This window comes from Sturnira hondurensis, unplaced genomic scaffold, assembly GCF_014824575.4.
Source record: "Sturnira hondurensis isolate 20B ecotype Veracruz unplaced genomic scaffold, ASM1482457v3 Scaffold0016663, whole genome shotgun sequence".
NCBI lineage: Eukaryota > Metazoa > Chordata > Mammalia > Chiroptera > Phyllostomidae > Sturnira > Sturnira hondurensis.
The window spans coordinates 13,658,958-13,682,555 of NW_028089294.1; the positions used below are offsets into that span (position 1 = coordinate 13,658,958).

Below are 23,598 nucleotides of genomic sequence, written 5' to 3' on the forward strand. Positions count from 1 at the left end.
GGAAAGCAAAACCATGCGTAAGGGGGGACTAGTGCACACAGACATCAAGACTCATCAATTTATACACCTTAAGGCATCAAATCGTGCACTAGTTAGTACATGCAATCTATCGTACGTAGATTACACCTGAATAAAATCCTGTTCTTCAAATCGAAGAAAATTTGAAATAGTCCATATAGTTTCCATTCTCCACACAAAATTCTCAAAATAACTATATATTTCTTATGAAAATTGAATCAATGTTGGAAAGCAAACGTGGTGTTCCAGTCAGTAAGGGGAGGCTATTCCGAGAGGTTAATAGACTGAGCGAGACGTAAAAATCCTCGTTCAGCTCGTTCTCCACCCTCCCACGGTGTCAGCATCCTTGCTCATAGGTGACTACAAAGCTCCCCATTTGACCTGCTTTTGTCTTCTGTTTGCACCTTTTCGCAGAGTCCACGTCAATCTTAGGTACCTTTTACCCCAAAATGCATGCTTCAGTGCACTTTAATTTTCCCGCAGTAAATAAATAGCCCTTGCAAGCTTCCCTGGAGTAACTCTATAGCAAACCCGAGGACTCAGAGACTATGGGCTCAGGTAAAAATATGAAACCAAGCAATCTTTCCAGACATAATTATAAGTAGACAGGTAACTGTTTTAAAAACCACTCCTTCACTCTGCCTCCAGGTTTCCTAGAGTATGTATACTCTTTTCCTGTAAGACTGGCCACTGAAATAGCCTACTGGTCTGGATTGCCTAAAGAGAGGAGGACAAAGAAAACAGCCCCCTGGTGGCCTCTGCGGGTGTGGAAACTGGGCCTCTGAGTGAGCTGGACAAGAAGGAAGCAAATGTTTGTCTGCTGCTCCCAAGGCCTCTCTCCTCTGAGCCACTCAGGGTTCCCTCTCTTGCTGGCAAGGGCCTGTGAAGAGTGTGGGCCCTGAAGTGCCAGCAGGAACAGGACCTCCCCGAAGGCTAGACCTGCTTCTCACCACTGTCTTCTGTGGTTTCCCCCTCTGCTTTTCAATGCAACCAGCTGGACAGTGCTGCAAGGAAGAATTGGGCGCCCAGAGAACCCATTCCGAGTGGCCCTGGAGTACATCTCAAGTGGAAACCGGAGCCTGTCTGCGGTGGACTTCTTCGCCCTGAAGAACTGCAGCGAAGGTATGTGAGTCTGGTTTTCTTCTCCCTCCTCGGCAGCTCATGGCCTTGAGTGTGTCAAGAGCCTTCGGCCGGGAATGTGCGCACTTCCTGGGAAAGTCGGCAGTGCTGCGGGGCTTGTTCTGAATACCATCCAGTGCCTCATAGCCCAGGTGATCGGTTGGTAAAGACTCGCTGGCACATTATGTCTGCTGCACGTAAAACTTAGAACTTGGTCTTTAGTAGAGAATATATTAGCTTAAATTCTCTGACTGCCAAGTGATTTCACCATTTTTCTTAAAATTTTATTTGGGAAATATCAAATGTGTACAAAAAATAGAATAGAATAATGAATCCTAATATACCCTCAACCCAGTTTTAGTAATTACCAACAATCTGCCATCACTCACGTCTCTACCCACTTACAATTAAGTATTTTAAATGATTTGGTGAAACTACTATCAAGGGACAACATGAGAAATGGCTGAATGTCGAGTTTTTCACTTACTTAGTAAAAACCGTTAAAGCTCGGTCCCATGTCATTGAAGTCCCTTTGCATAAGTCCCCCATTGTGAATTCATTTCGAGAAGGCATCTCTTCCCTGAGCATAATTTATCTTTTTTTTTCTTTTTGCCTTTGTTGCCAGAGAACTCACTCAATCACAGTAATCATATCTGTGTAGTTTTTTAATAAGTGTATTTCCCTCTTCCTCAGAATTCCGACAGAATTTTTTATCTCTATTCCTATTTTTCAAGATCATATTTTATGTGATTCTTTTGCCTCAGTTCTGATTGGAGAGCAGGATGAAATAGATCATGAGTAGATACAGGGTGGGGAAAAGTAGGAATGCAAAGTAATACGATAACCAATAAATAGTAATACAAGAATAAACCACTTCAGACACTCACGACTGTAAACCTACTTTTTCCCAGAGTGTGTATGACCTTCCCTTGACCTTACAGAGGCCTAGGATCATGCTCACAGACATCCTTCACTGCTCCCCACGTGTAGAGGGTACAGGAGATGGGACTAGGAGAATCTTCAGGAAAAAGCTGATTTCATTAGTGCTCTTCTCCTGCCGCACCTTCTCTGCCCAGAGGTTCACGGGGCAGGGAGCTCTCACCTATACCAAGGAGTCTGCAGTCTCAGGGTGAAGTGTGGGCAGGCAGGAAGCCCATGGCGCCTGCAGAGCTAACTTCTCGATTCAGACCACTCAGGCATCCCCGTGAAGGCCTATAGCACAGCCCTCTGCGGCGTGTACAGGCCTGGTTTTCAGTCTTGTGCCTCCTGGAGCTTGGGTATGAGAGGGATGCCCCGAGGTAGGGAGCCACACTGACCACCCAGCTCCTGATATCACTGTGTCTCTTCATTCACGGCTCATTTTGCAAGAACTTTTACAAAGTATGTGCATGTGTGTGTGTGTCGGGGGGGGTGTGGGTGTGTTTCCCTTTAATCAAAACTGGTTTCTGTGTGGAAGAAAGAAAAATCACCATAATGTGATAGATTGAACTTCAGTTCAAGTTGAAGAGGTGGTTAACCTGTGACGCAAGGCAATGTACAAGAAACATGTGGTTTGGGAGGAAGCCAGGAGCTTGTACAAATGTTTCCGCATTCACAAACCTAGGGATTTGTGAGTGCCTCTGGACACCATCAATCCTCGCAGATGTCAAGGGCCTGTGTACCGTCCAAAAGAGGCCGTGTGTTGAAATGGAGCCAGTTAGCAGGGATGTGGCAGGGAGAGGGTACCAGTCCCAGAACCAGCCTAATCTCATTTGAGCGACTTCAGGAGAAGGGACCGAGAGCTTACAAACCTGGAAATACCGGGTTCATCACAATTACCTCTGCAAGGACTCTTTGTACCGCTGATCAAGGATCTCAACCAGCTGCACAGACTTTCTTCTTCCTTAGCCCTACAGCTCCCTTTACCTACAGAATTCTTATTTTGTAGCTTTTGTTGCATTTGCAGTGAGTCTGTTGTAGAGTTTAAAAAGACCTGTTTATTGTCTGCTTCTCCACTCTTATGAAACCAAGAGAGTCGACCTCCCTTTCTCTAATGATCCAGAAAGTATTGTCTTCTGGCGAGACACTTGCTTAGTGGAGGGAGGAAAGAAGTCTGCCTCTGATTCTCTGGGGGAGGTGGATGGGCCAAGAGACCTAGGAAGATTTGAGTGGTGTAGCCATCTTCCTTCAGAGGCTCCAGGTCCAAGAACACCTGGGGTCCATGGGGAAGCAGGTGTTTTCTGAATTCCTTCTCCGGATCGGACTCTCATGGCCACCAGGGGTGTGAAGGGGTCAGTGTGGATGAGTGAGGCAGAGAGCGGAGAAGAACAAAGTGATCCCGGTGTTTCCTGAGCTTGTCTAACTTTTCCTCCCATAGCAGAACAAATCCAGGTGCACTTTAGTTGGTGTGCACAACAAAAAAAGAAGAAGAAGAAGAAGAAGCAGCCTCCTAGAACTATGCTCATGTATTTAAAGAGGAGTTATTTGGGAGGTGTACTCAAGGCCCGTTTGATGTAGGCAAATGTCCATGTGTTCTGAGGTCATTGCTTTGGTTAGGTCATGAAGGGGAAGACGGAAGTCGTGTCTCTGAGAGGGGCGAACAGGGCTGGTGAAGTGCTAACCAGGATTGCACATCGGTCTACAGGATGTCTGGTCTATTTTCTGGTAGTCACTTGGTCCCCTCGTATGAGGCACAGATGGTGCGTGGAAGGAAACACAGCTATAGAACTCGTTGGCTCACATGCAGAGAGGCGCCATTTTACTTAATCCAGAGAAGCCCTTACAGGGGATATTGAGGCCATTCTCCCTGCGTAAGAGCTGGTGTCTGTCTGTGGGGGTCATCAGAGCAGAGGCCGTGCCTCTGTCCTCTCTGAATCCAGACACCTATCAAAATGTATAACAGTTAATAGGTGCTCAGTTAATAAGCAATAACAGCTAACATCAGGGGAGAACTTATCATGTGCAAAGGCAAAGATAGGTGTGTTACTGCCTATGAGGTTTTACAGTAATGCTCTGTACTCAGCAGGAAGGCTGTCGTAACCCCCACATTACCTATGAGGGGTTATTCCACTAACTTTTGTAGCTCAGAAGGGAGGAGGACCCAAGGTGTGAAATACAGGCCCAGCACCATGAATACTTTGAAACACATGTCTCAGAAGAGTTAGAGATGTACAGATATCGTAACCTTTCTGGGCCTAAAATGACGGCATTTAAACTAGATCAAGGTCTTCAAACATTTTTGGAGGCTGAACCTTCATCCAAAGTCTCACTTAGAAGTCCATTATATGAAGTTACACAAGCAGAGCTGCCCCGGGGGAAGGAGGGCAGGGAGCTCAGACTCACCTACTCCACAGCCCTTGACACACCCCCTTATACATGAGGCACTTTACGAACTACAGTTTGAGAACCCCTGGAGTGTCTGGTGTTCAACCCCCCTATTAACTCCAGCCTTTTGATCTCACAGTTCTGCACTTGAAATGTGACAGCCAAAAACAGTTATATTAGCCATACCTCCTTTAAATGATTAAGACTAAGCATGAGGGTATTATACATCGAATGTAGGCCATTTTTACAAGGCAGGATTTTGTCCCCGTGGGTCCTGGCTTTGAGATGCTAGGTATGGAGCTAATACGAATGTTTCCAGTGACAAATGTGCAGCATTTCCCAGTCCCATCCCCTCTCTCATCTGTTCCACCAAAGACAGTGATGGGCAGTGGAGGACGTCTTCCTTGTGCCAGGAGGGGACGAGAGGAAATGAGTGGAGCTCAACAGACAGATTCTGATGTTGCCCAGCCACGTGGACCCAATCAGCCTGTGGAGTAGGCTCCAAAATCCTCTGGGTGATACCAGGGATAACCTCATTGGCTCCTGGCAGCCTGGCCCAAACTGGGCATTTTCGGTTCCAACAGCAAGCAAGGCACCACAGAATTCTCAGTCTACACATGTAAAAGTCTATTACTGTGGTCGTCTGTTTCGAGGCTGCCAGCAGAAAAGTCTATATGTAGCAGACATATCCATCCATCCATCCATCCATCCATGCATACATTCACTCATTCACTCAACAGACATTTACTGAGCAAATATTAATACTGATACTGATATAAACATGTTGCTTTAAGTGTGTGTGGTGGCTGTAAGATCTCCACTCTACTTTGCACAGAAACTGTTCCCCAAAGGGCATCCCTGACTGACATGTAATTTGCACCAGAGATCTTGAATAGTTTCTCCATTTGCAGAGATGTCTTCCTCCAAACCAGTGCCAATGTGCCTTTCTAAAACAGACACAGAGTGAGCACTGAACTAGCAGTCAGGGGCTTTAAGTCCCCTTTCCACCTCTTATTGGCCATAGGTAGCCAACTCCGGATCAGAAGGGGCATTGGAAGCCTTCCCCAGAATGGCACACTGACTGTTCTTTTAATTTAAAATAAGACTAACAATATGTCAGTGGTTTCCCAAAATCATGGGGGCAATGAGAAGATGGCTGTGGAGGTACATTGTCGATTATACCCTGAGCTGCCTGACCTCTCTGAGCCTCACCTGGCTGAAGCCTTAAAAGCAGAGCTGCTCCTTCTGTGCTGCTCAGTTTCTCATGGAGAAAATACTACTCACAAAAATAAATTGCCTCTCAACTCCCTCCCCAAACCTTTGTGATGTTAATGCCCAGGGGGCATGGAGAGCCACAGCATCACCAGGCTGAGACTGGCACCGAGGCGGCTCCACCTGGCTCAGTCACTTCAAACCACTGACTGGGCTCTGCCCTGGTGGGATGTGTGCTTGGAAGTGAAAACCAGGGGGGGACAGCAGCTGTAGCGTCCTTGGTTAGTCCTCACTCTGTCCTCCAGGTGGAAGGTGAACCCGGTGTTCAAAACACTCTCCTTTTTAACTCCCTCTTTCTAAAACTTCCTGCTCATAATTTATCTGTGGACAGCACTGCACTCTTTAGAAGATAAACACTAAAATGAGGACTTCATCCAGCCACTGAGATTTCTCACACTTTCCCAGCAGCATGCCTCCCCCTCCCCTCCCCCTCAAGGCTTTGCTCCAGCCAGGGCACACGGAGAGTGCTCTCGCTCTCGGCCTTTCGTTCTTTGGAAATCGTGCACCTCTTTTCACAGCTCAGCTCAACTATGGTCTTCGCCAAGAAGCCTCAGCTCAGGGTTGCTCCAGACATTTCTATTTTAGGACAGTTGACTTCTTTCTGGAATTATTTAGGTGTCTCGCTCAATAGATGACAAGTTCCTAGAATCAAAACACCACCTCTTCTTAATCTCTGTATTCAAATCGTTAAAAAGTAACGGCGTTTTTCTTGTGGTAAGCACTGAGTAAGGACATTCCTGCTACAATGTAAGACAGACATTACTGGTAGCTGGGGTTCTTTGGCATGAGGCGGAATGAGGGTGGAATCCCAGCTTCATCACTTACCACCCTTTTGAGCTTAGAGATTTTTTTTTAAGTCTATGAGTTTGATTTTCTCATTAGTAGATGGGGCTAATAACATGTAATTATAGGTTTGTTGGGAAATTAAAACTGATATTGTGTGTACAGCCCCTATCACTGTGCTCAGCACAGCGAGTGCCGTTGTCTTCTCTCTCCTGGGTCCCCCAACTGAGCAGGATGTCCTCATTCTGGAACCAGGGCTGGACGACTCTCCACAGCCACCCCAGGGTGTGCTTGCAGGCTCACACCCACATTTGGAGTTCTGCCTGGGCCTTGTGTGCACCAATGGGCCCAGGGGAGGGTTACCGCAGTCCCAGAAGGACTGACAGCCCAGAGCTACGTTCGGATTCTGAAGGCAGCTGCCTGTCTTCCGCACTCCCTACAATCTGTGCTTTTACCCCTAATAAAGTCATTTTTCCTTTTGTGACGCGGTGCACAAAATTCACTGTGCCATGAAAAGGGGAGGGAGGGTTTAACCCCGTGGGGGTGGTTGGAGGCCAGGGGAGGGCCTGGCAGTCCTTTGACCTGCCTCTCAGGTGGCGATCCTCCAGCAGGCCGAGCTCAGGGGCCGGCGTTGGTAGAGGGAGGGAAGGGCTGTACGAGTTCCTGCTTTCCCTACCGATTTATAACTGCCGATGGCGGAGGTCTTCTGACTTTGGAATGGCTCGTTCATGTCACTAATAAAGCCAATTAAATATGCCCACCGAGTGCAGGGGAACAATAATGATGCTTGGGCACCTATTTTAAATACTGGACTGTTGGAAACCACCCAGAAGTAGCGGCAGCCACGAAGGTTTTAAATATAAATGAGGATCCAGTGTGCTGAGGTTGGTCGTCGTCTCCCAGAAGGAAATTACGTTTAAATTACAACTACATGAAAGAAACTATTGAAAAGATTAATCACACTCAAATAATTGGTCTATTTTACAAGTAATTTAGAGCCATATTCAGTCACTGACATCGATGTCTAGTGGTAAAATAGTAATGAATTTCATTCTTTATTGTATTTATTTTATTAATGGTACTAAATGGTGTTGTTACTGCTTATAAATATTTCATAACTCTTAATTCATTAAATGTTTGAAGAATTTCCAAAAGCATTTACTAGTTTTAAGTAACTCTGAGTATTCAATCTGTGATTGACACTCTGCCTGGGTGATTAAAAAATTATTGTTTGGGGTAATGGGAGTCCCTTCGAACATGGAGGGTCAAACCCCAGTTATTAACGAGATGGTTGCTCCAGCTGGTGATGGACGAGGGGGTTGGTGAGGCTACATTCCCTTTCTAGGGCTCCAGGGCCTCTCTTACAACCACTGCTGAAAATCTGTGGCAATGAAAAGAACAAGGTGGACCGAGATAAATGAATTCCAGAGATGACAAGAAATGTCGGTTTGGACATTGGTGTCAACCCACTGTGTCTTCCACACGCTGTTCCATCTCCCTGGAACAGCAGGATCCATACATCCCAACTTCCCCTGCTGTCCCTGCAGTTCTCACTCTTTGCTGGGGGCCTTAGTGAGTGTCATGGGCAAAAAGATGCAACAGAAAGAAAAGCAAGGGACACTGCATCGTGGACAGTGGAAGGGAACAAGGTTTGGATAAGAAAAACATGGATTTGAGTCCTGACCGTGTTGTGTGGGTGCCATGTGTTCATTATACCCAGCAGAACTAGGTCATTTGTGTATGAAATGAAGACAGTGGTCCCTGCCCTGGGGTCCATGTGAGGATTAAATGTGACAGTGTGACACAGTGCCTGCAACCTAGTGGGAAATCAGACTGGGTCAGTTCTGCCCTTCCCTAGGTCAAACAGCTTATCATGGCCGCGCTCACCCAGCAGCCTTGACAACTCATAATTGAACGTGGTGCAAACAATTGATGTGAGTCATCAAGGAACACTGGATTAACCCTGAATTGCTTATCTTGCTTGGGGCCTTGGTGAAGTTTAAAGATGTTCCCTGGAGGAGGGACGGGAGGAGTCCGTTCTCAGTGCTCTGCCTGAGATAGGGCTGCCTCCAAACCCTTGTCCACTCAGGAACTGGCTAAAGGCATTTGGCTGTGGGCAAACTGGGAGGGGCCCGGACCAGTAAGTGGGTCAGGATAAAGCGGGGCCAGTAATTCTCACGCTTGGACATTCATACCTTGAGGATGCGCAGTGTGTTCTGGGAATGTGCAAACCCACAAATCCACAGAGCTTCAGTTTTAGCGGAAGGTGGAGGAGGGGCACATTTTTATATGAGAACTAGCATGACTATTATCTTGCATTCCAATGCACACAAATTTTAAGATAGAGCATGGGCTTCAAAGATGTTTCTTGCTCATAGTGATCCCCAGATCCTGGAGGATGACTTCACTGTTCTCTGCTATTTGGGCCACATCAAGGGAATGTTGGTGAAGCACCTCTCCAGGGAGACAGAGCTATGGGAGAAAGGAGGAGGGACAGCCAGGCCCAGGGTCACCTGCTAGAATGCTGGAGCCAGAGGGCAGGTATCCTCTTGTTACAAGCCATAGGTGTGCAGGTGGTAGGCAAAGTCCCAAGCCAGTACCAGAGACAGCAGTGGGGAAGGGCCAAATCAGTAAGAGAAGGGCTCAGTTCCTAAAACTGAGGTACAAGGTCAGGGCCAGACTAACCACAAATATTAGATTTTAAAGTCCCCTGTGCATTGGCCTAAAGCTTCTTAAATTTTCCCAAGGACAAAATTGGTCTCAGAGTTGGTTTTGTTTTGTTTTGTTTTGTTTGAAGGGGGACACAGGGAGGGGTACTAAACATCTGAAGAACTGGGAGCCATTGTAGTTCCTCTCTGCCCAGACCCCTGGACAGAGCTCCTCCCACCTGGAGCTGTGAGAACCAGACTTCAAAGTCCTCCAGAGTGGAGGGCCGTGAGCAAGGGCTGAGGGAGCCGTCTGCTTGCTAATGGGCAGAGACTGGGAGGATGAGAGCACACACTATTGGGATACGATGCTTCTTCTCTTTTTATTAGTGGTTAGTTTGATGCTTCTGGCATTGTCTATCTTCAAGTTACACTGCAAACGTGGTTTCTGTGGCACTTTCACTTGTCTTTCTTGCTGTGGTTTTTTGGAGGAGAAGACACTGGGGGGCGGTGGCTGGCAGCCGCCCAGGAGGCCCCGCAATGTGCAGCTTGTACACCGCAGAGCCGGTGGTCTCTGTGATCCCTCCTTCCCTCGAGCCAGCATTCTGGGATTCTCTGAGCAGCATTGGGGTGGATGCACAGCCTTTTGGATTTTGCTGCTTCTGCTCTTTCATTTAACTCCTAGCCAGCATTTTGTGTCTATAAAATGCTTAACAAACATTGACTAATTATCCTTCATTAATCATTCATGCAACTAGTAGAGCAGGGTCTTATCATTTCCTTCCAGAACAGGGGTGTAATATCCTGTCCAGATCCCAAGTCACACGCAGGGGGGGATGGGCCATCACAGCGGCACTGCGACCCTCCAAGCGCACTGCGGGGAGTGGGGCCGGAAGGTGGGCATGGGCTCTGTGAGGCTGCAACCTCACTAGGCTGCCTTTTTGCTGTAATGAACAGGAAGGACAAGCCACATCGCTGGCCAATGGCAGCTGAAAGGCAATAAGCTTTAATTACAGGCTTCTTCCTGGAAATTCACAGGGACATAATAAGTCTGTTGTCTTAACAGGCCCAGGGAGGTTGAATGCCTCAACTTTCTTTTGCTTTTCTAAGCTGCTGCTTTCGATCATCTGTGAAATGTAAATATAATGAAGACATAGGCTTTGATTAGCTCCCCAGTGCTGCAGGGACAGGTGGCCTGGGTCAGGAGGCAGCCAGTCTGTAAGTTTATGGTTCAGAAGCACATAGCAGTGCTGGTGAATGAGCTGTCGCAGCTGGGAACAACAGTAGAATGGCCTACGGAGAGGGTTACTGTGGTCTGGGGAGGGCTGGGAATGGGAAGGCTCCCTACATCCCCTCCCCAGAGGTCAAGGAGAGCCTGTGAGTAACCCGAAGCCTCTGTCCTGTGCATGTGGGCTAATGAGTATATAAAGTTGGGGTGAGAAATTCCTAGGATTACATTATGTGGGTTAGAACAGAAAGCAGAAAATGCTAAGGAGAGATGGTCTCTGTTTCCCTTACCTTATCATCCCCGTCTTTCTTGTTAGTGCCCAGACTCAAACTCTTACCTGCTGGCGTTCACACACTCTCCCCTGAATGCATTTGTGTATTAATGCTAGAGGGCTGTCCTGCCCATCCACTGCCATTTCTGCACACCCTACACACACACACCCTGACAGGGCCCTTTTGCCCATTTCTCTCTCCACCCCGAACCTGGGACTGTTTGCAATGCCAAAGCGCTTACTCAGTTCACAGCGTTATATCATTTGTTTGCTCTGTGTGATGATGAGTAAGTAAAGATACACTGACCATGTCCCTTCTCCAATGTTTGTTTTGACATCTCGTGAACAGCCTCTCCCTGCATCTCCACACCCTCAGCCTCTCTTTGCTCTGCTTCTCTCAGACTCTGGCTATCTTTATCTTTTTGCTTGTCTATTAATTCATTCTCACTTCTCAGCTTTCTTCCTCTCATTATATAAGAAGGAGAAAAGTGGGTCATTGAATTGGTCATCTAATCACTGCGGCCACACTTCAGTTACCAGAGAAGGCTGCTGTGCTCTCGCCCCAGGCTCTGCACCCATGGACAGGGGCTGAAATGGTCAGACTGGCTACATGGGGGCCAGATCTGGGGTGTGTACATACAGCCTCTTCTCTTTTCTTCCTTATTCTAAGTGTAGATTGCCTCCTCTTCTCCTGTTCCCCTTCACCTATTATTCTTCCTTTCCCTTCATGTGCCTGTCATTCCTTAAGAGACATCACCCCACAAACACACACATATGTGCACAAACATGCATGCACATGCATACACTCACATGCAGACACATGAACAATGGGGTTTTGTGGGGCATTTGGACATAGTGACCCTAAAGAAGTCCTTGGGGGCAAGGCCACACAGAGCCTGCAGTTCGAAAGTGAGGTCTTACACGAGTCTGAGATTCTTTCCGCTGTCTACCATGTGGCAAAGGCAAGGATCTAGATAGATAAGATGGCCCAGCGTTTGTCTCTGGGAGTCACGCAGTTAAACTGGAGTGAGCTCCCAGGTCATGGGAGCTGAGTTCACACTCAGGACATAGGAAAACCTGGAAGCTGGGAAGAAGAGTCTTGGGAATACTTGTGTTCAGCAAGGCACAGAGGTCAAGCTCATAGCACACACTGGAGGTTTTCTGCCTGGTCTTCCCCAGTTGTTAGTGAAGTCACATTGAATACTCCAACTTACCGTGGTTGTAGTCCAGGAGTTTTTTCTGGGCCTTGGCCAGGGTTTTAAAGGATTTAAGCATTGCTAACGCCAGATTGATGATGGCAGTAGTTATCCTTAGGATTCTCCAAGGAAATGACAAATCTCAGAGAAAGAGGGAGGCTGGGAGGGAAGGAATGAGGGTGGGAGGAAAAGGCTGTGCGTTCTAGCCACTCGCCGCCACCGTGTGCCCAACTTGAAGGTTCTGAGCTTACACGGATGAGGGCAGGTAGAATCCCCCCACCCGGTAACTGTCCAGATGCACTTACTGGGCTCCCATTTCACCACCACCTGGTAACTGGACTCCACAGCAGGAACCCAGATTCTTTTTTTTTAGTTCATATTTGCATTTCTGTGTTATTAGGTTATCTGATGCAATGTCATCAGAAGCCTCACTGACTTATGAGATGCCGTCATCTCTCATCGCTGGTTTTTGCTTTATCAGAGACAAAAAATAGCCAAGAAGCCACACAGTCACCATTTGATGGGATATTGTGTCAAGTATAGAACTGCCCCTGCACACCCAGCCCCACCCTTGGTCTAGGGCACAAACAACCCCATTAAGTGAGATATGAGGAGCAGCCCAGCACTCTGTCTGCAGAGCTCCGCAAGGTGTCATTGAACGCAGGTAGATCATTCAAGTACCACAGCCTCTTTGACTTCTGCTTGTGCTATTTTTAGCTCCTGCTGAGTTGCAAGTCTTCCCCTCATCTCTGCATCCCTAACACTTGGCTCAAAGCCTGGCACACCACACGGACTCCATGAATTTTTGCGGAGTGTTGAATGAGGGAATGAACAAATAAGCTGAATAAGGTGTGGGAAAGTGTCTCTGAATGCAGAGTGGAAAATTGACATCAGTAGCTAGAAAATGTAAGCAAGGCAAACACATCAACATTGCAGATAATTTCAGACATCCACATAATCATTTAAGGGCATTCTACTTGGCCAGCATAGGCAGGGACAAACACACCCAGTAGCATAAGCTTAAATTCCCGATTCTTCTCTGCCAAGAAAATGATAATAATACTTAATAGTAGTAGCAAATATGAGCCCCACTGTCCACACCATCTAGAATCTTCTTCCCCAAGTCCCTGGACTCCTCCAGGCCCACCCAGAGAGGTGATCAGAGATAAACACTGCCCCCCCACAGGATTCCTGAAGGTGGAGTTCTGCTGTCTCTTTGAAGATGGTACCAGAGAACCAAACAGCAAATGTACTTGTACTTACTATATCCCGCCAGCTCTCTTGTCTACTGGGGCTTCAGTTAGCGATGCAATTCTTCACTTTTGAACATCACAAGTTTCACATAACTTAGCACCTGGGAAGGGCCTCAGGGATTTTTTTGTGTCTTCCCTGCTCCCCAATTATGCAGATGAATAGACTGAGGCCCAAAGAAGTTGAGGTTGCATAATTACCCAGTGGTCCACTCATGACTTTTTGCCTCCTATTCAATTTTTCCTCCGATGCCTCCCTGCTACTCCTCAGACTTGGGAAGACTAGAAGGTGACTTTAACATCTACATGTTCTGTACCCCATTCCATGGGGAGCTTGACTCTGGGTCCTCCCCATCCGGCACAGAGCCTGGCAGGCAGATAGATGCACAGTCCATGGTCTTACATTGAAATAAATGGAATACATGGCATCCTGATCAAGTTTCTCATGGGTGATAAGCATACCAGAACCTCAGCTTATATTTTTCAAGGAGAGGACCAGCCCACATTCAGCCCAGTGAAAGGGCAAGCTTCAGAAGAGAGCTACAATTGGGGAAGAAAATGGAGGCCAGTTATGATATAAAAAAACCAGCCCATTGGAAAGGATTTTAAACATCATGAAGAGGATATAAATTTTACAGTCTGTGTGCAAATATGAAAAATTAAATTTACTGTACCTCTTAGAAGAATTCCCCACATTTCCATTGACGGCAGACAGTTCCATTTGAAGTCAATTCTAAAAGTCAACTCTGACATAGGAGTTTTCTTTACCCCTTTGGGTAGATATTCTGACTACTCAGAATCCTTTTCTATCCTCCTCCCCGCGCCTCTGCAGAGTAAGAGAAACGGGAAGGCTTCTCTGCCACTTGGTAGTGAAGAGCTGCCCACTCTGGCCGCCACAGAAAGATCCCTGTTGGTCTCTGGCCATGAGGCCAACCCTGTGGGCGTGACTAAAGGAGTCCTCCTTGGCAAGTCATTTGGTCCACACAGTCACTCCAGCTCCTGCCACAAGTCCTCCACGCACCATCTCAGGCACCTCTGGGTCCCTGTTGGGAAGACACCAAGACTCTTGACATTGCCCCAGGCTGCTCTGGTCTCGGGCTGTCTCTACCCACAAACTCTCAGCTGCCCCCTCTGTTCTCCCAATCTGTTGAGGAGCCCAGAGCGAATCCAGGGCATACGTGTCTTTTTGCTTGCAAATCTCCTCAGCCTTTCTGGTCTTTCCCTCCCAGGTACAAAAACCCAGACCTTGTGCCCTAGGCTCCTCACTGGCTCGTCTCTAATCGTCTCCTCACCACTGTCCTGAGCCCCAGCTCTCCCTCATCGATATCGCAGAGGAAGAGCTTAGCAAGAATCCATGAGTGGGGCTTCAGGTTCTTCTTAGTGCACACATGTCAGGCTTCCAGCTTTCCTGAGCTGTGGCAAGAAGCCCATGGCAAGGCAACCTCCTTAGCTGGCCTCTCCCCAGCTCCACCCCTGCCCTCATCTCAGCGAAGTCCTCATGCTCCCTACACTGCGTTACTTCCTTTCCCAGGAGGGAATGGGGAAACAGTCCTGAAAGCAGTGCCTGGCAGCCATGCCGGGTGTGATCATTACCCAAGCTGGGCATTTATTTCATGGTCTGCATGCACCAGGTATCTGCCATGGAGGTCTAGTAGCTGTCTTAAACATATGTATCTGGATAGAAAGTCTTCCTGTAATTAATCTCTATTCTTGAAAAGACTTTCATTCAATGGAGAATATTAACTCAGTAATATTTAGATTTTTCCCATTTTAATTCTGTGTTTATAGCCCATAATAATGAGGGACCAAGATATTGGGTAACATTTCTAAAGGCTTAGATTTATCTCAACAAGACCATTAGAGTTTCGTAATCTCACTCCCAAAATGGGAGGGAAAAGAAGGCCCCGTACAGGAGAGAGTGCCTGTTCTTGCAGGAGTTACCCCAGTTTCCAGCTCACATATAATAGTCTCCTAATGCTTTCCACAAACAGAGTGCAATCTGGCTTCCTCCGTACACTTCCTAATAACTCTTCTGAAGAGGACAGAATCGAACTGTTGGCTCGGATGGTACCAGCTTTCCAAGAATCCTGCTTTCAGAAGTGGGAATAATCAATTGAAGAATTCATAATTTTGATTTTTTACATATGTCCATCACTGAGGTCCCTGGGCTTGTGTACAAAGATTAAAGGACACGATTCCCTCAGGAAAATAGACTGAGTAACCTGTATGCAGGCCAAGCCATCTATAATCTAGACGACCATGGGGCCCTGCACCTTAGACCAGAGGGGCCCAGTGAGCTCAGAGACCGAGAGTGTGTGTCCTGCTGGGGGTGACAGTTTCAAGAGGGTGTGAGAGACAAGACCAGTGGCTTCCACTACACTTTCACGTCAAGAGGCCAACATCTTTGGGGCCGAATGGTGTGAGCTCAGAGACACTGCTCTGTGGAGAGGGACATGCATCCAGTTACCTGGATATGTTGTTTTCCAAGAAATAGCCCAGCAGCAACAGATGGAGGTCCCCTAGGAAGAAGACAGCCAAAGCGGGGTCTGTACTTCCAGGGAAGAGACATTCCCAAGAGCCCCTGATTTACTGGTAGTGCACACCCCGGGCTCTACCTGAGAAGAACCCCTGAAATGTCACACTCCTTTGAAAAATATTCTAGACAGTCAGTCTGAAAGAGAAACTGAGGCAACCCACTTCTAGACTTGGGAAGACTAGAAGGTGACTTTAACATCTACATGTAGGGACTCCTACAGAGGGGAAGAGGCAGGTGCAAAGGAAACAGAGGAGAAGGAAGAGGGAGAAGAAGGGAGGGAGACGTGGATGTGGATCGAAGCATTCAGTGCAGCATTGTGCCCCCAAATGGTGGCGATGTGACGGAAATAGTGGGTGGGGAGTTAGTTCTTGTGATAGCCCATGTGAATGGGGTCTGGTAGGAGAGAAACTATATATGCCTAACACTTTCCCTCAGTGTGAGCTTTGGGGGGTTTTTGGGTTTGGGTGTCTGGGTCGGGGCGTTGAATCTGCTGTTTGCTGGCACTGTGCTGGGTAGGTCCTGGAGAATGTAAATACAAAATCAACTAAGCTACGTTTCCTGGCTTTAAAGAACTCAGTGTGATGAGTGAAACAGATATGGAAGGAAGTGATTACAACACAGGGAGGTGAATGCAGCTAAAGTTGTCTCACAGCACCATGGAAATATGGGGAACAGGGTGACTCACTCAGGGCCTGCATGAAGGCGATCACTCCACATAACAGAGGAGCACAGGAATCCTTCTCACCTCACGAGATCCATCCAGTTCCACGAATCCTCCCTGACCCTCCTTCCCTCCCCCAGTAGAATCGACCCACTCCCCTTGCCACGTACACACCACTCCTTTGATAGTCTTTCCACACCTGGTCACACACACACTCAGCCTCCTCCTAACATACTATAAACCCCTTTCATGCCAGGACAATGTTTTATTCATGCTTAGCACCTGGAACATTTGTGTAGAATATTGTGGGTCAGACTATTTGTTGCTAATAAGTATTTGTTGGATGGAAGGGAGGAAGAAAGGAAGGAAGGAAGAAAGGAAGGAAGGGAGGGAAGAGTACAGGGAAATGAATTTCTTAAACTTCTAGAACTTATTTCCATAACCTCTATCAGTCTCCTGTACTTGGTCACCTTCCAATAACCCCTTCTCCAGGATTGTTTTCCCCAATTCTCTTCTAATGCTCCCCCTCCCCATCTATCCCTCCCTACCCCTTTTCATCTCTTTCTCTGCCATCCTCTTCTCTAATTTCCCATTACTTTCATGGTGTCAGAGGTCTGATATGGATCATGACAACAATCAAGTGAAGAAAAGGGGAGCCAAGTGTAACATTTTTCTAAGGCGGCCTGTCTTCGTACCTTTAGGTCAGTGAGGGGCAAAGAAGAATCAGGCCCAGCGCCTCCACAGCCTTACTCTTCTCGGGGCGGTGGCAGTGGGTGGTCCTCAGTATCCAAGGATCATGTGACCAATCTGTTTTGAGAGTTTCTAGAACAAAGCAAGAGTCATGGCGACCCCATGGTCGGCTCATAAAGATACCACATGGTGGCCTCCAACTGCAGATTCCAGAGGAATCGCCTGTGCCAGCCTCCTCACATTACAGCTTAGGAAACCTAGGCACCCGAGAAATTAAATGACTTACCCAAGGTCACTCAGCAAGTCACAGCTGAGCCAAACCCAGATCCCTGGTCTCCTGACAACTAGTCCAGTGTTTTCCTCCCAATAATGCATTGCCGCTCACTCCGGTGATACATTTCCTACGTGCCTGGATTGATGCAGCTGACACGCACACACGCACAGGGAGTCATTCTTCCTGCCGAGAAATGCATCCAGTTATGGAGAGGAAGGTGACAGCTGTTTAATAGCAGCTCTGTGGGATGGTTCTGGACTTAGAACGTGGGATATTATCTCCCGCTAATGCGTTAGAGGAGACACAGGGAAACAGAATGTAATTATCCAAATGGCTGTTTTTCCCGGATACTAAAACTAATTCTCCCACCCTGGTGAATAATGCTGAGGGGTCTTTAACAATTAGTTTATGCCCCGTCTGAAAGCTGTCACCAGTCCTAATAGCATTGGGACCTGTTTTGCCAATCAGGGGTATCGATTTGAAACTGCCTCGGAGATCAGCCTGCAGGTCCATCAATTTCCTGAGGGCTCCAGAGAGAGTCCCCCCAACAAGCAGGATCCAGGGAGACGTCGCTGCTCAGTTCCTGACAGCATGGTCTCCGAGAGCCTCCCTCCAATATGGTCATTCTTCTCCACTTCCCTTTGTCTTCCTCCGAGCCCACGGCAGCCTACTTGGCTCCAGGCCCCAGTGACGGGGTACACGGGGAATAGGGATTTAGAGAAACCCTCTATTCTTAGAAGAACCCAGATGAGTGGGCTTCCCACCACCCCTCTTTAAAGAAACCTCGTATACAAGCATCTTCAACTATAAAGCACATAAATTAAGTATAATCGATTCATCTCATCAACCAAGAAATAACTTCTCCTCTAAATGTCTGCAGGCTTTTATTTTTACCACCATTATGGTACTTAAGTTTTACCACAATTTCTAGTTATTTGTGTTCCTGTCACATCTGCCCTAAGATTCCTAGTCTTTGAGGATAAGAGTAAATGAATCATCTCTGTATTTCCGCAGCACCTGACACCTACCACAGAACCACATACAGTCAAGATGCCCAAGGAGTAGAACATTAACATGAAGTAACTCATGAAACCATGTTTAATGCTTTAGAGAAAGGTACCCATGGTGTGCAGGGGTGAGCCTTGTGAAGAAGCTCTGGGTAACGTGCACCCTTTTTATGTCCTGCTCTCCAAAGACCGCTTGGCTGCCCAGAGACCAGACTTATGACAGGAAAGGGCCAAGTTCAAGACCGTGTGCAAATACTGTAGTCACTCCTTACTCAGAAAGAAAGGAAACAGAGCAAACTCAGGCTGAAACAGAGCCTGGTACCCAGTAGACTCGCTCGTGGCTCCACAGACTTTCCCATAGGGAACAGTCCGTGGACCGGAGAAGGCCAAGGACACTGGAGCTAAGCTGGAAAAGCCACAACTTGCAACTTTAAATGTGGTCAGGCTGTCAGGCAGTGGACACTTACTCTCCTGGACACCAGGAGGGAGTTGGCATGCACTTCTTCCTCACATGGATGAGAAGGCATTTGGGCAAAGTCTGCGTTGACCGAGGCACTGCCCAAGGGCCAAGTGGTATAAACTGTTGGGTAAAATTTTCTCCAAGGTGGAGAAACTAAGCAAGAAGGCAGCGAGATCGCCCCACCAGAACTCCTGCTCTGGTTTCTGCCTGGGGATGAGCAAGATGGTGCTGCGGCCTTCTGGGAGGGGAGGGGGCTGATGCAGCTCACGAATGAGGCACTGAGAGCCTTTATGAATTGAGTCTCTGGAAGTCCAACTAGAGAGGGTATTGATCCCAAAGTCACCCTCAGGTGCAACAGCAATAAATTACAAGTCAGCTTTTATTATGTGAGAGACTTACACATGCTAAGAGTTTGTCTTTCTCCCGTTTATTATCCTAATGAAATGGCATGACTTGACCTAACCACAAGAAAGCGTCCAGTGAAAAGGGAACAGGATTTCTGGGCTCACTGACTAAGTTCCTCACTGGGAAGGAACTAACCTGCCAGGAACCCTGCTGTTTGTGGGGAATGATCTGGAAAGTGAATGCCACAGCTTCAGTAAAACTCAGAGGGGATGAAGTCTGGCCCGGGGTGCAGAGGAGCGCTGGGCCAGCCCAAACAATCCCCTCTTCCTGGGTGGGCACTGGCCGCCGTAGACCCCTGACTTGCTGCCCGAGGGAGGCGCCAGTCCCAGCTGTGTGTGTGCAGACACTACAGTGCAAGTGGGTCATCCTTCTACACATACCTAGAATTTTATTAATCGTTCGTCCCTTAGTTGAAAAAGACCTACTCCAGAACCATTTGTTTATCAATCCCCTAAGCATTTGTGAATATCTGTGAATGTGTACAGTAAGGAATTGCTGGTCCTCACAGAGCTCGTATGATAGAAAAAGAGAAGCACGTGTGACAACTAATTACAATGGAGTGAACTGCCACCATGGGGGAAGAGCAGGGACATAAATGAGCGGGCGATCCCTGGTGGGAGAGATGGCGTCCGGGCACCTCTCCCTGAGACCACACACAGCTTATTTCATGGAGATGAAGACGAGAAGCTGCAGGCAAGGCGGCACCCGCGGGCAGGGTGAATCCCCGTTTGCGTGTACCTGGTGCACAGTTAGCTTCCCCGGTGCCTGAGCAAACTTCAGATCCAAACAGCTTCCCCAGAGTCCTCGGGAGGATTCGCTGTCAGCCGATTGCTTCCCGGGGCCGTGTGCCGGGCGACATTTCCTCTCACTTGGAGGCAGACGAGGCCTAGGGCCCTACACAGAAGCAGGCTGAATCCCTGACATTCTGCGGGAGACTCAAATATTTATCTGACTCTTCATCTTTATTTTTCACCTAGGACCAGAACATTTATTAAAAATTATAGAATTTGATCAGTCTTACCAGTTGTCATTCAGAGATTTAGATTTCCAAATAAGTAAGATAAAATATCTTTTGAGGACATTATTGCTTATTTCAAAGGACAGCGCCTACCTCAGGATAGTTATTCTTTTATTTTACAACATGTGTAGGTTTCCTCACGTAAGTAATTCATGACGTAAGAGAAATCGTAGAGGTACCCTGATAACTCAGTGTCATGTCAGTTAAGAACTCTGGCTCTGGAGTCTGACCTTCTGGGCTCGGGACTCCATTCTGCTCTTTACCAGCAGTGTGAACTTGGCCACTTCCTTTGCGTCTCTCAGCCTCAGTTTACCCATCTATGAAATTATGATAATAATGGCATCTAGCTCATAGGGTTGACGAGTAGAGCAAATAAGATACTGTATATTTTGTGTTTATCACAGTGATTAGCATGTAGGGAGATTTGATAACTAGCAATTACTCTTTTTAAGTGCAGAGGAAAGGCCAGGCCTTGGAAATATCATTAGGCATTTCAAAAATTGAGGGGATGGGTTCTAAGATACACCCTTGACCACCACATGCAAGAAGAAAACTCTTCCCACTCACCCCAACAGGAAGACCTTGCTAAGTTAGCCTGCGGGTTCTGAAGGCTAGCACGAACGAAGATAAAAGGTTGAATACCAGCTGGAACTTGGCTCTTGACATGAGAGACCTTGAATATTCCAAAGGACTGGGGGAGGCCAGGGGCTTGACACAGCACTCACCTGTGATCAGGAGGACAGAGCAGGCATTGAATCTGGCCGTGGTATGACTCCCAATAGCATGGGCATCTGCTATGAAAGTTTGCCAAGACTGCCGAGACTCCAGGAGTAGTGTAACCGAGAAGCCAGAAGCAGTGTTGTGACATACTGTGTGAAGGGGCAGAGACCGCTCTCCCTGGAAGAGTCCCAGAGGTCTTCGGAGAAGCCCAGTGTGAGTGGGGCGCTGTGGGTGTAACTCAGGCAGAGAGGAAGGGGTGTTCAGGTGCGGAGACGGTGAGGACGGTGGTGAGCAGGGGGTGAGGACAAAGCACTGACAATCAGCAACAGCGCCACCATCAGCCCATGCTGACCCATATCTGGCCCTGGCCAGGAGCCAAACTCTGACCTAAGCACTCCAGATGGGTTATCTCGCTCTCCTCTGCATAACCCACCCTGTAGTTCATTATCCCAATTTTAGAGAGAACATAAGAGACAACGGCTTTAGTTAGAGCTAAGGTGTAAAAGCAAATGGGAGGGCCCCGGCCTCACTGAATCTTTCCATTCAGTTTGGTGGGGGAAAGCCTGGGGCTTGCCTAGCAAACTGTGAGTGATGGGTGGCTGAACTTTCGGAGGAAAGGTGGACTTGGAGCTGCCCAGGATGGGTTACAAATGGCAGGGAAGGCTTCAGGCACTGCGGTTTCAGCTCATACCCAGGTATTCTTTACCCTTGGCTGACCTCTTCTCCACCCAAGGTAGCCCGGAATAAACAGCACCCAGCAGGTGCCTGGGAGCCCATGCCGTGTGTGGTGCCCAGATGGTGCACTTGATTTTCTTTGTTTATTTAGATGTCCTTTTCAGCACGGCTGGGTGATTCTACACCAAAGTGGGTCTGCTCAGTCTCCCGTCCTAAAATCAGACAGGAGAGGTGGAGAAAGTCTGGGGTACCTGAAGTATACTCATCATTTATTGATTCAGCCAACTCTGAGCAAGCAGTTTCTACTAAATTTCAGAACAACGGCAGCAGAGTGCAGGAGGGTAGAAGGGAATACTCAGGTCTCTCAATTAATACTTGAGTGAAAATGTTAGTTGATTTTCTAACATTATTTTTAATCTGGGAATTTCTTTTTCCCAAGTTAAATCTGGTGTGGAAAAGCAATAGAGCATGGAAGGTAACAGTGTGGGTTAAGAGTCAGACTGCCTAAATCCAAAGCCTGGTGTCACTCTTATTAGCTGTGTTATCTGAGGTGAGTTACTTGACCTCTCTGAGCCTCATATTCCTCATCTGCAAAAAGGTGGTTAATAACAGTACCTACTCTTAGAGTCATATGGAAATAGAGTGAACCAACCCTTGTGTCGCCCAGCACAGAACTGGACATGTGTTCAGTGCTCGTAAGGTCGGCTACTGTGACTCTGTGGGACACACAAAAGTGTGGCTGCCCGGTTGCATCATGACCGAGGAGCCTGCAGTTCTGCCTGGCCCGCCTCCCCTACACTCCCCACACTGACTCCTGTGGTACCTCGGGGGGGCTTGAGTAGTGGTGATGTAGCAGGTGTTCGATAGCTGGGCTCTCCAGAGGGGAGGAGAGAGGGAGCCCTGATTCTGGCATCTGCGAATCTCTGCCTCATAAACACTCCCAATAATGACCGGTGTTAAGATACCGCCCTGAGGTCATTGCACACAGACTTAGGCAGCGATGCAGGCCCGCAGCTGGCTCCAGCACACCTCTGGCCCCAGGACTCGGGAGCCCAGTGTGGAACCTGGAGAAGATCCCTCCCGGCTCTGGCTCTGCATGTTCCACGTCAGGGGAACCAAGACTTTGCAGCTAAGCCTTCTGTTCCCAATGGTGGGCAAACATCAAGGAATGGGCAAAGTACAGAGCAAGAACAGAGTTTGGAGAATTCAGGATCTTGGGTTTATGCCCAATCCAAAAGGTAATGTGTCTGATAGCTCAGTGACTCTTAATTAGATGAGACTGAATCAGCAGAACTGCTTCCTGTGGCTCAAAGGCTTTCCCTTCGAGTACAGCCATTCAATTACTGCCAGGGCCCACTGGGCAAGGAGCCTCAGCTGAGGGCAGAGGAACATCGTGTGATGGCGTGTATGGCATAGACCCTCAAGGACAGCGTGTGTGCAGTGTGTGTGTGTGTGTGTGTGTGTGTGTGTGTGTGTGTAGGAGGAGCACAGGCCAGCAGGGCTGAGACCCTTGGACTGGCAAACTCAGCAGTTACCCTAGTAGAAGGCAGCCCAAGAACCAGGAGGATCGCATAGAAAAGCACTGGACCGGGAGCCCAGGGGCCTGGGTTTCAGGCCCAGCACTGAGTGACTTCATTCCTCCTTCTGAAAATAGGAGAATCGTGATGCCTGCCTGGCCTTTTTCACAGGAATATTGGAGGAGCAGGTGAAATACTATCTGTGAAAGCTCTACTCAGAGAAGTGGCAGAACACCCTGCCTGGGGCCGGCCAGTTGGCCGGGGGCCTCTGCAACAAGTCAGTGGCTAGGGCAGGTGCCAGACCCCACTCCGAGAAAAGTGGAAATGCGGCCAGGGACTGGAGTCAACAAGCTACCGGTGCCAAGAAAGCAACTCTTTATGTCCTCCAAGGAGATGTGAGAGCGTCCCACCTCTGGTCCTCTCTGTTAGGGATCATTAACACCCCTGGGCTTTCGCTTTTTCTCTGAAATCAGGATCATGAGGAGGAAGGATGAAGAGGAAGATGAAGAGTTAGCACAGCACCGTGCTCATGGCTCCTGCTTCCACTGGG

The 23,598-nt window shown here is 48.0% G+C and overlaps 1 protein-coding gene across 1 annotated transcript in view; it reads left to right on the top strand.

Moving 5' to 3' along the window:
• LOC119001468 (ALK tyrosine kinase receptor-like) overlaps positions 1–23,598 on the top strand; it is a 190,630-nt gene that overhangs the window by 139,253 nt on the left and 27,779 nt on the right. The window contains exon 3 of the mRNA XM_037066901.1: positions 1,013–1,140. Coding sequence (XP_036922796.1) covers positions 1,013–1,140 — 128 coding nt within the window. The remainder of the gene's footprint in view (positions 1–1,012; positions 1,141–23,598) is intronic.